Source organism: Syngnathus leptorhynchus, chromosome 7 (genome assembly GCF_054491065.1).
Source record: "Syngnathus leptorhynchus isolate UIUO chromosome 7, UIUO_Slep, whole genome shotgun sequence".
NCBI lineage: Eukaryota > Metazoa > Chordata > Actinopteri > Syngnathiformes > Syngnathidae > Syngnathus > Syngnathus leptorhynchus.
Genome location: NC_141201.1, coordinates 6,358,953 through 6,374,493, shown reverse-complemented (window position 1 = coordinate 6,374,493; position 15,541 = coordinate 6,358,953). Strand labels below are relative to the sequence as shown.

Here is a 15,541-nt window from a genome sequence, read left to right as displayed (position 1 = left end):
TTATTATCAGTCCAGGGGCCTTGTGATTGGCCTTTGGGTTGGCCTTTTGTGTGTGTTGTGTGACTCGGCGAGATATCAAGAAGATTGCATGTGGTCCTTATTTTTGGAGTTGCCTTTTTCTGCATCCATAAAATGTACAGAAGAAATAATAGTATACAGTGATATTCAGCTTGACACATTCATTGCGGAATTTTCGAAAGTCTGTGAACGCAGCACTAATAGGTAACACCACAGACGAGCGGCGAGCGCCATCTCCTGGTGATAGAAGTAACTGTCGCCAGGCGGAGCAATCCAGCGTTGGTCGCCGACTGGTCCAGGCTGAAGGAGGGCAGAGAGGCGAACTGCAAGAGCGAACAGATGTGAACCGGACTACGACCAGAGTACAAGCTGTCGTCCAGACGGAGATCCGTTCATACCGCTAATATGTGGCAACCAGCGTCGGAGCGATTGCAGGTAGGACACGACGGCCGGTGATTGCGTTTACTGTCTACGGAGGAGCCGTGAATATCAAGATTGAGCTGTCTTTTTGCATTCCAGCCGTGATGTGTGCACGTTGGTATCTTACTGCTGGAGAGACTTGCTACAGATGTTTTAAATTCATCAATGTACGAATAAGTACCTGCAGCCATCCTTTAAATAACGAACTTGTCATTTTCCCCACTCGCCGCTTCTACGTCTTTGTATTTGGTGATACGTTTACGTGCATCTACTCACTGTGCAGCGAGTGTGCGTCTATCTTATCCACGACAGCCCACAGTGAATGTTTTATACCCCCCCCCCCCCCCCCCCCAATACAAACATTTCATGAATGCTTAAAATAGTGACACCGGTTCACATTTTTCCATCAAATGAACGTCAACCTCAAGTGTGCAAACACGGGCCTTCTACCTTGAAAACGCCAGGATGTTTGGTTTGTTTTTTTGATTCCAGTGTGAAATGGCAGCGAGGTGCCTGTTTGTAAATGTCAAAAGGCTCGTTAATGACACGTAGTTTGATAAGCGGGGGGCTTTTCTTCGAATCTCCTGCAGACATAATGCTCTCCAGATGTGCGCCTGCTTGTGGACTGCATGGCTGCCAAGTGAACTTGCACAATCCTCTCATCTGCCCAGACGTCAATAAGATCGAATGAGGAATTATTAAGACTTCCGCTTTTTTTTTGTGTTGAAATTCCAGGGTGAGCTGAACTGTAAATTACACAATTACGCCATTACGCATACCTCCCCACATCCTCTTAAATTTATGAATAAGCGCTCGATGTGGTTACACAACCCGCGAGACATGCGTCGCTTAGCAACCGCATTATGGAACCATCATCCGATGGATAAAGTTTTATAACTTCACTCCTCGCCAAATGGACGTCATGTTTAAGATGAAGTAATACAGTGGAGCCTCGGTTTTTGAACGTCCCGGTTCTCGAACAATTCGGTATTCGAACAAAAAAATCGAGATTTTTTTGCTTCGGATGTCGGACGAAATTCGATTGTCGAACCTCGCGAGATGAGCCGAGAGGACCCGCATGCCAACTGACTCGTTCGTTATTACTTTCTCGTTACTCTGAGGATTGCATCAACTCTAATCATGCCTCCAAATGAAGCAAATGGGTGCAGTAAAGCCATCCTAAAACACAAAGACGCTCCTAAAGCAATGCGACAGTGAGCGCCCGGCGGGCTGTGGGCGGTTGCGTGATCGGACCAAATTAAGCTCCCAGGTCACTGACCTCCACTTAAATTTTGGAAAGTCCATTAGGACTTTAAAAATATTTTCTAAATTTCAGCGACGTCTCTGTCACAATAATGCAACCAGCGCAGTGCAGTTGCGTGGTCGGCGGCGCGCTACAGTTGCGCGTTTGGCGGTGCGCTCCAGTTGCGCGATCGGACAAGATTAAGCTCCCTGCGCATTGAGGTCCACTTTAATTTTGGAAAGTACATCAGGACTTTAAAAATATTGTCTAAATTTCAGCGACAACTCTGTCACAATAATGTGACTAGTGCGGTGCAGTTGCGCGGTAGGCGACGCACAACGTTGCGCGTTCGGCGGTGCGCTGCAGTTGCGCGATAGGACAAAAATGCGCAAATGAAAAAAGGACGTTTTTTTTTTTTTGCTTGTTCTCTTTTACTTACTCAATTCGAGCAGGGAAGTGAGTATGTAGAAACAAAAGTGAGCACTCAATAAAATGATTGTGACTTGACTGTATGATTGTGCAATGTGTTTTGATCAAGTGGTTTGGCAAATAACCTCTGTGGTCAAAATGAAAAACAAAAACATAATGAATTATTGCATTCACGATGAAAAAAAACCCATATTTTTCTAATCAACCCATTGAGGAATATGTTAGTTGTTGCACCTTCTCAAACTGTGGCTAAGATGAATCCTTTTCAAAGTTGCAGGTCTCAGTAATCGTTATTTCCAAATGGATTCATAGCATTCTATGAAAAAGTCTCTTCCAATATCTCCTCTTTGAGGAGCTATGGTACTTCATTCATTGTGACAGCCAGTCTAAAACATGCCCATACAAAAGTGGTAGTGATAAATACAACGGTATTTTTCTAATGATCAGCATCAAAAGAAGGGAAGAGCCATTAGAAGTGCATTATAACTACGGTAAGTACAGCAGCAGGCTCTCGCCTGCAGTGTAACCATAGCGACGCCCCTCTTTACATTGATATCTTTTGCCTCAGTTGAGTCAGGGTTGATGGGCATTTCTGCATGGGATCTTGATTTTGTTGCATTTATTATTGTCTTTTTTTTGCCCCCCTGTTTTCATCCGCGATGGCATACATCCATATTCTGGCTGGCTTTGCTCCTCTGTTGCCATGGCAACACCTGCTGTCTTGCTGCATAAGTGTCTCATGTTTAGGCAAGGAGAAGAGATAGATGGCGGCAGCCGGGGGTGAGCAGATACAGGTTGAGGCAAGAGTTTCTCCTAAAGCATAAATTCAAGTCAGCATGTTTATTAATCTTTTGCATTTCCCTCAATTCTATTTCTGTCTTGAAAAATCTTTATCATCCTCCCGCCAACTGGTGCACACTGAGTCAAACACATAAAAACACACAGACAATGTTCTTTTTTGAAAATCCCTGTGGCGAGCAAGTATGTCTTTTCCTGTGTCAGCAGCTCTTTCTTTAGCTTCGGTTTTCACGTTTTGACACTTAACTATGTGTGTCACTTGACAAACAGAGCTTTTCTAAAGAAAACATGTAGACCTGACTTGTCAGGAATCGATGACTACTTCCCTTGTCACCCGCGTTCACATTTGTGTCTGCTCCTTCCTTTTTATTCGCCCATCACTTTGTGGCCGTTGTAGTCACGATGAAAGCAATTTCAAAAATAAAACAGAATGCAACTATAGACACGCATCTGCAATTTCTCTATAAAGAAAAACTCTTTCACATTGGGCCATTGGCAAAACATCTGTCACTGCCAGTAATCCATCTCTAATTCTCTCCACATGATGATGAATCATAAAGAAGCTTCAGTTAAAGATTTTGGTTAGCGCGCCTTTAATATTGTGTGGCACAACATAACATTTGCAAAGAGAACAAAACTCCAAGGAGGAAACTTAACCGGTGCAAGATGGTCCTCTTGTTATGTGTGATATTCTTTTCTCATTGTTAAATGGTGATATTGTATTTTTCTGAATATAAGTCACTTTTTTTTTCACCACCTGTCCTCTAATAAACATTTCTAGACAGCCACAATACGTCATTACTGGTCAAGAGTTTTTGGAACGGGCACACAGGCTACTCATGTGGTGCCCGTGCTAAAAACATGAACCAGATCATCTTATATTCTTATATTTGGAAACATGGAACCACTAGTTTCAGTAAAATGTGTTTGTTGCAGTAATCACAGCATATTCAGTCATTTTTAGCCTAGGTGGCTTACAACCTTGAAGAACTCTTTCCCGTACTGTTCCCGTAGGGGGATAAAAGATAAACTTACCATCTGTTACCTGTTAAAATCATCACTGCAGGAGGTCGAAGGAGACACTCTCCAAAGACTGCTCTTTCCTTTAAGAATGTCAAAAACATTCAGTGCATGCATTTTCGCTTAGTCATCTCCTGTCTTACTATTTTGTGTTAACATTTGAATTACTTAATTGAATTGTATGTATTCCTTTATTAGATGTCTTTTAAACAAATATATTGTTGACTGTTGGATTTGACTGTTATTTATCACTTCAAAGCCTAAATTAATATTTTATAGTTCTAAGACTGCTGGGATAGGCACACCCACGACACTCCTGAGGATAAGTGGTTCAGAAAATGGATGGATGGATAGATAGTTCCAAAGATTCACATTAAGCAACATTTAGTTGGTGTGAAATCACTTATGTCATACATTCCCCAAACACACAACAGTCGAGTTATTAATTTTTGTACAATTTAGGGACCACAATTTAGGATTTTAGAGAATTTCTACTCCACTTCGAGAGTTGCAAAATATTATCTAAGCTCCTCCCATTATATTTCTCAAGAATCTACAGTGTGGAGTAAATTAGTTTAGGGATCAGATTTTCATTTTTCAGTGCCACTTTGATCAGTGTGGATTAGGCACCTGAAACTAATTCAGATTACACAAGAGTTGCTGAAATGTAAATCTCAAAAGAGAGCTTTTGTGTTTGCTAATCTTGGCTGAGGTTTCTGAGGTTTCCTTGTGACGCCAGCCATTGTGTATTGTAGCGTGCAGACGGGACCCTTGTCTCGCAACCAGTCCTGCACCGGTTTAACGATGGAGTCTGCCACCGTCTCCAAGTCTAAATCCCAAAATAGAATCAACTGTCATCACTTGATGAGGAAACTGCGGGGACATGAGAAATAGAGTTGAAAATACGATGACTCCAATTCAGAGTGGCCCTCTCCACTCATGCCTTTTGCTCCAGGTAAAGGGCAGCCAACCATCTCCTCCCTTTTACTCGGTGCCCGGCCCGACCGCAGGAATGCGAGCCACTGTCAGGGAGCTGTAAAGTGCTGACGCGGAGGTCAGCAAGCGTTTACACACATGTGGCTTTACTTTCACAACTCTGTCAACTTCTTTTTTTTTCTTTTTTTTCCATTTGCTCTTTGCACTTTTTTTCCGTTTTATATCCATACGTTATGACAAACATTTTTTTTAGATATTTGTTTTGAGGATGCTAAAAGTGCTAAAAGAAATCTAACTAGTGAGCGAGCTGTTTTGCATTTGACATTTCTCATCTCATTTATTGTAGTACTTGTTTAGACCTGAGCCATTTGATTGGGCCTGGCTTCAGGAAACACAAAATGTTGGACCAGAAAATGGCATCTTGCCTGTTTATCTGTTTTTCTTGTTTCAAAAGAGCCTCCCTCTTCTAATGTTGTACAGGGGACACTGGGAAATGTCAAGTTTTTAGCCAGCAACTGGCTCGACTGTGTTATGAAGCTTAAGTTTATTTGGAATCAAGTCGAGAAGCAAACACTTGTCTCGTCCAGACTGAAAATGTGTAAATAACCTAACCTTTCTCCTCTTCCTCCTCAGCACTTTCAGAGCATGCTGAAGACCAAGTTGAATGTGCTGACGCTGAGAAAGGAACCGTTGCCAACGGTGATCTTCCACGAGCCCGAGGCCATTGAACTTTGCTCAACCACACCACTTACAAAGAACAAAACCCAAGCTGGATATAAGGTAAAATCACATAAATCCTCAAATCCAGTCTTTCCCATGAATACTAATTCTATAATAGTATTACGACAGTCCTAATCCAACTGGACACACAAGTTCTATTCATTCCCACAACGTGCTTTACCTAACCTACCACTGTACCTGGCTATTACAGTCTGATAATTAAGATGCTTTAATTTTGTAATTCTTGCAGTGTTCAAACATGTGACTGATTCTCAACAACAGAATCTCAAACTTCCTTCGATTCGTATGTGGACGTGAAGTGAAAGTCGGTATAAAAGCCCTCGATTGGCGTGGCTTACGTTCACAGACTGTGACTTTTAATGCTCAGTGATGGACTTCAGACATTCATTATTCTTCATCTGCATCACAACTCTCATTTTATTGGACTGCCTTGGTCTATAATTTGGCAACCACTGATTTTCAGTCTTACTGTTTTTGTCAGCAAGTGAAATTATGGCTCAGTGCTTCACGTCGGTGTCATCCACTGACGTAATGCGAGAAAGATGCCAAAATGAGGAGATATTTTTGATTTGCAGTTGTTTTATGGCTCAGCAATTCAATTTGTTGGTGCAAAGTCATAGTAGTGGGCACATTGTATCACACTGTTGGCTCTCAGTGGCATGAAAGAAGATAAATATTGATACGTCGCCTTGGTGAAGGCTGAACATAGCTGGACTTGATCGCCCTCTCTTCCTGGTGTGAATCCCAACATCCACTTGTAGCCTCTGAGCTCACTGCACTTTCCAGCAGCGTTGTAAAGGAAGCCAAGCCACGTTGCCGTGGATACCACTACCACTATTTAGCAGAGCACCAGCCACATAAAAGTAATCTCTCCCATCTGTTAGCGAAACCTCCTAAAATGTGAAACGGCCTTCCTCGCCACGTCCCCGTCTGCTGGCAGGTGTAACATCCTGTTTGACTCACTACCTGTCTGTATATCTGTCTGCCTGTCTGCCAGAGTGTCTCCAATTCCAGACATTTTTTGCCTCAACGCTGTAACGAGAGAAAACGGACAAAACAATAGCGGCTTTGCTCTCCCCGCCATCCGCCCTGCTGACTTTTATATGCAACAGTACAATATGACACCATTTATTATCCTTGCAGTGTTTTATATTCTCTCTTATGCTTCCTTCATCCCCCTCCTTCTCTTCGTTCCCTTTGAGCTCGCAGTCTCAGTTTGCAAACAGAAAGGCTGGCTGAGGACTGCTGACATACTGCCAAAGCTAACAGCTAGCATGGATGAAAGGCCACCTCTCATTTCCCTGGCTGGCTTGCTGATGTTAAAGCACTTCACATCCAATGAGACACTGTGCTACTTTTCAATTTGCACCCATACCAGAGGTGCAGCCAGAGATCAACTTAGAGACCAGTTTGATTTGTTCAACGTCATTTCTCAGTTAACTCCCATCTTGACTTTGGGTCTTACACTTTTTTCCCCCCAGTCTCTTGCCCACATCCAAAAAAGCTGTTTCATTTCTTTGCACAACTGTATCCGTGTCACTGTGTCAAGGAAAAATCTTCAATGGCAGGTTTAGTTCTTTCATGAGAAGGTTTGTTGAAAATGTTCAATCCTGATCTGGTTTTTGTTTGCACCATGTGTAGACCAGATGTGATAGCTATGGCCGATACATAGTGTAAATAGTGTGACATCACGCCAGCACGACACAAAAATAACCCGTCAATTAATTCAATGGAGCACGCACAAATCCAATGGTGGAAATGGTATATTTTATTATAATAAGCCAAAAAAATACAAAACACTTGACATCATCATTACATATACATAGACTTAAAGCAATGCACAGTACACTCGTGCACACACACACATCGCTCATCTATCTTTGCATGCCTTGGCAAGTGGAGCCAGCTGTGCTGTGCTGATTCAATAAGTTTTGAGGAATGTTAACAACCTCCTCAGGAATGCTGCATTCATTCCCAAGCCGTGGATTCCCACTCATGTAGGGGGATTCAAACACCGAGGCCTTCTGAAGGAAAATGTCAAGATAGCCTCAGTCCGTGACACTGCAACATTTGTTTTTTTGACCTCTACATCCGCTGCTGGTGCCAATTTTCTGTTAAGATAGTCAGTTAGTAGTTTAGCTAAGGTTGCTTAAACAGTATACACTTGTCAATTTGGTCTTGTGTCTACAGGTATGTGGTTACTGCAATTCTAGAAATGCTGTGCCACGTTCATGGACAGGAGGTTTTTTCTTCTCCGGCCACTGAGCAGGAAATTACCGAAACATCCTTCATAGTTGCTCCCAGACCCCATCCTATGCATGGGTTCTTCAAAATCTCTCCCTTCCCCTTCCTCGGGTATCTCTTCGTGGCTTCCCACGCTTCACCTTTTTTTCTCTCCCATAATTTCCTCTGTTCCTTCTCCATTGATAACGGAAACAGCTGTGCCCCAGTGCTGCATCTTCCATGCATACAAAGTGTTTCAGTGAAAAAGTACAAATGTTCCTGTCTGTCCTCCTACCAGCCAGCTCACAGGACTGAGGATGTTTGCTTTGTCTCCCTCTGTGTATCCGTTGCTCAAACTTTGCATCTTCACTTCCCATCTTGAAATAACAGCCTTCACTCACTGCCCTTCTTACCCTGGATCTGAATTTGCTTGTATGGCTTTTGTTCATTACTGCTAAATAAACATTTGTTTCTTCTCAGATTTCACGCGAGCTCTGGAAATGTGGGGAGAAAATTAGGAGCTTTCTAGTCTGGAATAAGTGTCACAAGGACGGAATGTAGCAATAAACCGTGGCAGTAATGACATTATGTGCAGGGTTGCAGTGCCGCAGCAAAAACACAATGAAAATAATCTGGATTTTTTTTTTTTTTCTTCCATCATCGTGATTGATTGATTGGTTGGTTGATTGATACTGTATTTTTCCTGTGATTGATCTGTTATTTAATGGTGCTGCATGTAATGATTAACATGCAATGGAAAATGTCATCAAATGGTAGTATAGCACTGGATAGACGCACATCCACACGTACATGCACACAAAAGGGAAGGCTCGCAATGGTAAAGTGACATTTGTTTGCTTTCCTTGACTTCTTCTGTTTTTCCGAGCATGCTCCATTTCTCTCCCACACTTCCCCTTTTCAACACCGTAGGCCTCCTCCCTTCACTCTGTATTTATACTGTCGTGAAATCACACGAAATCCATATTTGAACTTTAGTCTGACGATTGTGAAATGTTAACAATTAGTTGAGGGAGTGTAAAACTGTGGAGGGGATGTGAGAATAAGTGAGATGAAGGAGGTAAGTGCTACGTGTAAACTGAAGAAACCAATTAAAGCGAGAGTGGGAAACGTTATAAGAAGAGGCAGCAATAGAGAAGAAACACATGGAAAGTTGAAACAAAGGAGACGACTTTGTAGCTCTCTGAGATGATTTAAAGATGTATGCCTGGCTTTCAATCACTTGGAGGACTGCAGATGTGTGCTGGTTGGTGACGGATTTAGGAGATCAATTTTAGCCTGAACTTGTGATGAAAGCTGCAGTCCAGCAACTTTGTGGTTTGACTCACACAAACTCCTGACTGTTGTTTTCAACGGAATGTTTTGCTTCTATTCAGAAATTTCCTGACACACTAGCCACAAAACCATTGTGTTGACATATTGTGCATGGGAGCGTTTTACAAGATGTTCAATATAGTATTTCCTTTATACTAACAGGATTTGCTTTGTTTAGAATGACAGGTTCCCAACATCGGCTGAACAGCTAATTTAAACGTAAGGATATAAGGTTATGGTATAGGTTTGTAATAAATAATGATGCACGTGTTACTCGTGTACTGCTGTAAATGATGAGAGTACATACTAAAACGATCAAAACAATCAATTATTTTGGCAGAAGTTGGCTAATTTAATCAGCTCACTGATTAATTGGTCAGACTCTACTTTTCACATTTAAAAGTAATCCTGGTATAAGTGATGGGAATGAAACTTCAAATTTGCTTCATGAACCAGTTGTTGTATTTTTTTTACTCCTGAAGATGGCACTGTTGGTTTGAAGATAGACTTTTAAGAAATGGCAAAGTCAATGTGCTTTCAGCCCAATGTTGAGCTTAGAGTGCCATCTTGAGGATTCAAAAATAAAATTGGTTCATGAAGCAAATTTGAAGCTTCAGATTCCTGTCATTAACTGGTACTATAGTTCTTATATAGTTTAGTTCTTATTTTGTCCCTGAACCTTCAACCTAGACTTAGTTTAGACTGAAAGTAAGTGATGTGAATGCTATTTTTCCCCTTTTCTATCCAACTTGCACACCGCAACATATCTTTGTTGCGCCTCAATTTGAAACATTTATCATCAAATGAAGAGAATCAAATTCCAAAGGCAGTAACTGAGACACAAACGAGTTTCCCATGGGAAAGGGGCATGCAAACCTCTGGGGAGACAACACCAGCTGCATGTTTGGCCTTCAACCCTGTGAACGAAAAACTCGAATAAAACCCAGAAGCCGGCAATCTGAGTAAGATTTAAACAAATTATTCAATAGCAAAATAAAAGACTCAGGAAAGCAGACTTGGGTTACTCAATGTGGCATTTGACATTCAAGTAGAAACCGTTGGCTATGTCATGGATTTGCTCCAGGCTTGTGGGGAGGTAGTTGTTTTTGGCTCACTTTATCTTTGGAGCTCTCATGGTGATTTCTCCATCAAAGCTGCACAGCGTTGTTATTTCAAGGGGCCTTGAAATACTTTGAAGTGCCCTCAATCAGGCAAATGATTGTTTTTCACCAATAGTGAGACATTACACCTAAGCCATCGTATTTGCTGTACAAGTCGGACCGCTATTAATAATCCAAACATCATATTAAACAACCGACAAAAATATCCATGTTTTTACTTGGGCCTTGGGGATGGTGAAGTTGTGAAATACTATCACCATGAATTTTCATACTTCCTGAGATTTTTGTTCTGTTGTCGCTCATTCATTGGCTGACAGAACCACACACCCAGTGACTAGCGGATTGTTATACATGCTTTCTTGAAAGATCCCATTCATTTAAAGTCATGGTGGAGAAAAGAGACTTTGCGCTGGCAGTGGCAGACTAAACATAACTGTAAAAGCAGGAAAGTATGTTATGAATAAAACCAGACATGGGTGTCTGCTCTCTGTCATACAGTCAGTCTGACTTGTATTTTTGTTTTTTTAACATGTATTCATTTTTAATTAGGATTGATTCTTGGGTTGTATCATCTTGTTTTCAAGGTGGTCCCAAACATGTACTGGTAATACTGGCAGTTTTTTGCCAGACATCAATTCAATATATACATTTCAAATATTCTATAGTATAATACAATAAAATGGCACATCCCTCCTAATGTGTGCAGCAATGTAATAAAACTTTGACAGAGAAATATCCTCCAATTCCACTGTAAACACAGACAGGAGTGAAACTATTTGAGGATATTTTGCTCATCCGAAGCTCCTCCTCTGTGTATTTTTATAAAGCCATAAAGAGTAGTGTAGCAAAAGGGCACAAGTGAGCCATTATTGTTGGACTGTTCTCAGACTGGCAGAGTTCCCATCCACAACTGTGTGAAGAACTTCACAAATTATTCATGTCAATCACGTCAGTCTGTCGCCGCCCTAGTAAGCAGTGTTGTTTTCCATTGTGAGGAGGCTGGTTCAGTCAGTGTTTTTTTCTTTGCAGATGAGTACAAACTGCCTTCAAGTTTGCAGGTTTTTTTTATTCCTGTACAACAAACCAAATTGAATAATTAACCTTTTAAATTCAATGTGATGTCATTTCCTGCAGGTGACCTACCTGGGCAAGGTGACTATTTCTGGGACCAATTTCTTGTCTGGCTGCACAGAGTCAGCAGTGGTCGGTCTGGTGGAGCATCGTGCTCTCGCTAACCCTGGGAGCTCTCTCCTGGAGATACGCCCCTTCCAGGTTCGTCTCCACCACCTGGATGGGCACGGCGAGGCCTCAGTAACCATGGACACCTACCAGGTGGCACGGATCGCATATTGCACAGCCGACCACAGCGTCCGACCCAACGTCTTCGCCTGGATCTACCGGCAAATCAACGACGATCTGACCTTCCAGATGGACTGCCACGCCGTGGAGTGTGAGAGCAAGCTCGAGGCTAAGAAGCTAGCGCACTCCATGATGGAGGCTTTCCGCAAGACTTTCCACAGCATGCGCTGCGATGGGCGCATCCACAAGAGCGGCTCTTCAGATGAGTTCGCCGAGGATTCTTCTACTCCGGAAGACTCGACCCCAGACGACGGTTGAACCGACGCTGATGGAAACTCCTGATCCCCATTCGTAGAAAACAAGGGGTGAAGGGAAGGACGGACAGATTAGCTGCTCTCTCTCATTCTCCCCTTTTACTTTTACTCAGACAATTAGCAGACGCTACGAATCAACTCAACTGCTATCGTAATATTTTGAAGATTTACAGTATATAACTCCCCATCTGGATCTTTGTGGCTGAAGTCACCCTCACTGATCCAGATATTTTTATTCCCATTTTTCACAAGGGTCATCCGACACCCAGTAGAGGTACTTGTCTGTGGTCATTTAAGCTTTTCTATCAATGGAACCGCAAACTACAATACCTCCATCTCAAGAAAGCCTGTTATTACAATGTCCAGACCCAGCAGTAATAGGCCTCTGGGCTATTTTGGGACCCAATCCAGAGTTTATAAGACTGGTGGAGCGCATTGATTTTGTGCTTGCGCAATAGTTACAATGCCTACAAAGGTACTCCATAATATCAGCATATCATCTTCATGGTACCTTCTTCAGCTCCCCCTCATCTACAGGTATTTACTTTGATGGTACTTAGGTATGTCATGACATGTAGAACATCTATTCCAACATATGTAGATGTTTCATATGTTCTGAACGGGATGGTAGCTGGAGCTTTTCTGTGACATGTTAATCATTCTTGTCTGATTTTTGTTTCAAACATACCAAAATTCAGGCTTACCAGTGCCTGCCAGATTATGTGCCTCGATTTCATCGACATTTGTTTTGTCTAAAACCTGATTAGTACGTCTGGCTGAATGTGTTATTGGCCGCTTATTTTGTTTTTCTCTCTGTGGTTAGAGACGATTGTGTACACTACACAAGTGCTTGCAGAGCTTGTGAAAAGTAGAAAAACATGGAGTTGAGTTCAAAGGATACCGTGTGAACAGCTTTCAAGGGGCAGTCATCTCCTGTGGCCCCCCCCGGTAAGACTAGCGTCACCGCCAGCGAGCCTTCGGAGATAACAGTTCAGATCTCCTGAATGTTTGGATATTCCAAAAGACTATGAATGCTTCTTTACACCATCTGCAGTCACCTCGCTCTCAGAGAATTTCTTTATGCTATCACCCTGTAGGGCATGGGTGTCAAACTCATTTTTGCCGCGGGCCGCATTGCACTCATAGTTTCCTTCGGAGGGCCATTATGATTGTCAACGGCTTGTATCATATACAGTATAAGCTACGCAACAAACTGATAAAAATACTTTAAAAAGATGAATGGTCATAAAAATTGCAAGCAATATCTGTAGTTTTTAAAAGTGAAGATAATATGCAATTTTAGTATCGACACATGAAGTCAATTTGTCTCCGTGGGCCACAAAAAATGATGTATCTGGCCCCCGGGCCTTGAGTTTGACACCGATGCTATAGGGAGTGACAGCAAGTCAGTTTAACGCTACACATCAGCAGTACTGAAAGGCTCTCAAAGGGGATTGGCGGAGTTGGTCCCCGCACTATGGATTCCAACAGAATGATAACAGTGTTGGTACACACACACACACACACACACACACACACACACACACACACACACACACACACACACACACACACACACACACACACACACACACACACACACACACACACACACACACACACACTCGAGCAAGGCTAACATGCACGTACACACTCAGCCATACATCTTATTTTACATACTGTATGTAGATGCACATTGCATTGGGCTCACACTTAATAAGCTCATGTAAATAAAATGTATGTATCACTTTCCAAATATTACAGCATAAATGTGGATAAATATTTTAAATAAAAAAATAAGCTGAGAAATATCATACGATAAAGAAACAGTGTTACAAAGCCTACTGTGAATCGTAAGTGGAGAGCCTGATTTAAGTGGTTTGTGTGTGAGCGTGCGTTTGCGTGTGTTTGTCAGTGTTAGATGAGACGGAATGTTCGGAAGAGATGCGTGCAGGTTCAAGGGGGAGAAAACTGTAGATTAGTCATGTCTGTTTGAAAGCTCCGACTTGCTTTAAATGTTTGACAAATAAATGTTTTCTATACAGTGTCTGCAAAGATCAAGAAACAGTTGCATATAAAGCATTTACAAAGATCACTCGTGTGATGGTGTTTCTTGTTTTTGGTGTTAATCAAACCGCACATCTGACCTTTCTAATCATATTTTTTTGTGGTGCTGTGGAGGATGACCAAAACAATTTAACTTCCCTTTGGAGAATAAGCCAATATTCTGCCAAGTTAGATGTAAAACATAAAGTCACTGTTCAGCGTCTTGCACAGGCATGTGGCATTATCACGAGATCTGATTCAATTCACTGATTTTGTTTTCCTCTGCGAAACATTTCTTTCGTTGAGACTTGACTACTAAAAACCATTTCATGTTTTTTTCTTGAAAATCTTTCAGTTGTTGCAATTCACGTTTTCCGGCTCATCTCGTCAGTTTAGCAAATACTAAGAGGTTGTTACTCATTCCTTCCATTGCATCATTTTATTGTGTTGTTGTTGTGTATACGGTTCTCTTGTGCCAAAGTGTGACAGTGCTTGTTTTCAAAGCAGCCACATCAATAACAAGCTGCTTGCTGCCCTTATGGCTGGTCATCATTTTGCAGCTGAAAAGCAACAGCAGGGAATTGGAGGCAAAATGGATGCTGGCATTTTCCTGCCTGTCAAAGAAGAACACTGCCTCCCTCTGGCAACCTGTATAAAATGTCCCGCGTTATCTTATTTTTTGTAAATTAATTTATGCAACTTGCTCACACTCCCTGCGTAATTGGGTTGATAAGAAAAACAAAAGAGGTTCTGCCTTTACACAGGTGAATGTTTTAATTGACACTGTAGACTATCACGATGTTAATATAAGAAGTGCAAAACATTATAACAACTTATCGATTGTAGTTTTACGCCAGTGTAAATGACATCCACTATAACAACACATCCTGTAATTATTTATAATAATTGATTCAGCTCTAATTAGCGGTCCTCCCCAGACACCCAAAGACTCAATCTGCTTGTTAGATTGGAACAACTTTAATTAAACATTTAAAAGCATCAGGAGTGTTGTTTATTTGTTTTATTTTCTCATTTGGATAACTAAATTAACACGATAAAACGTAAGCAAATTGTGACGCATTCATATTCAATTCACGGAGCAAAACAGTTGCAACATTGTTCTGCCAAAACAAAATAAAAGTCCAATAGATAATTTGCACACAATACCAGAAGTTTTATAACTCCGGCTAAACAAAGCCTTGTGTCCCAGTCTCTTCCAGCTCACCGTACACAACTTCCTGTTTGGATTTCTTTTGACACTGTGTGATTGGCCTCCACTGTGCCCCTCTGTCTTGCTGACCCATTTCCAGCATCAGCACATGCAGGGGGGCCCCAGAAAGAGGCCACCCCGACGCTTGTGGATCAGCCTCTCCACGAAGCGTCAGTGAACTCACAATACAACTCTGTTCCGGCTCCAGCTGGACGCGCCTCCTCCTGCACGGTCCCAGAAGATCCTTCTTTTCCTCCTGGTCAATGGCGTAAAATACTTTAAGGCTCAGATGTGGGTGAGCGCAGTCAATTTTAGTCTACTCATCAAGGTTGCTCAATGAGTGGTGAAGCAATGCAAGTATGTTGTGTTTAACATGTGTAAAGTAGATCCA

At 41.9% G+C, this 15,541-nt stretch overlaps 1 protein-coding gene across 1 annotated transcript; it reads left to right on the top strand.

The window, feature by feature from the left end:
• Positions 1–308: 308 nt before the first annotated feature.
• Positions 309–13,519, top strand: pid1 (phosphotyrosine interaction domain containing 1). Its single transcript, XM_085917226.1, has 3 exons — positions 309–453; positions 5,498–5,644; positions 11,416–13,519. Exons 1-3 carry the CDS (start codon positions 424–426, stop codon positions 11,896–11,898), a joined length of 660 nt encoding a protein of 219 aa, XP_085773352.1. The 5' UTR covers positions 309–423; the 3' UTR covers positions 11,899–13,519.
• Positions 13,520–15,541: the final 2,022 nt, after the last annotated feature.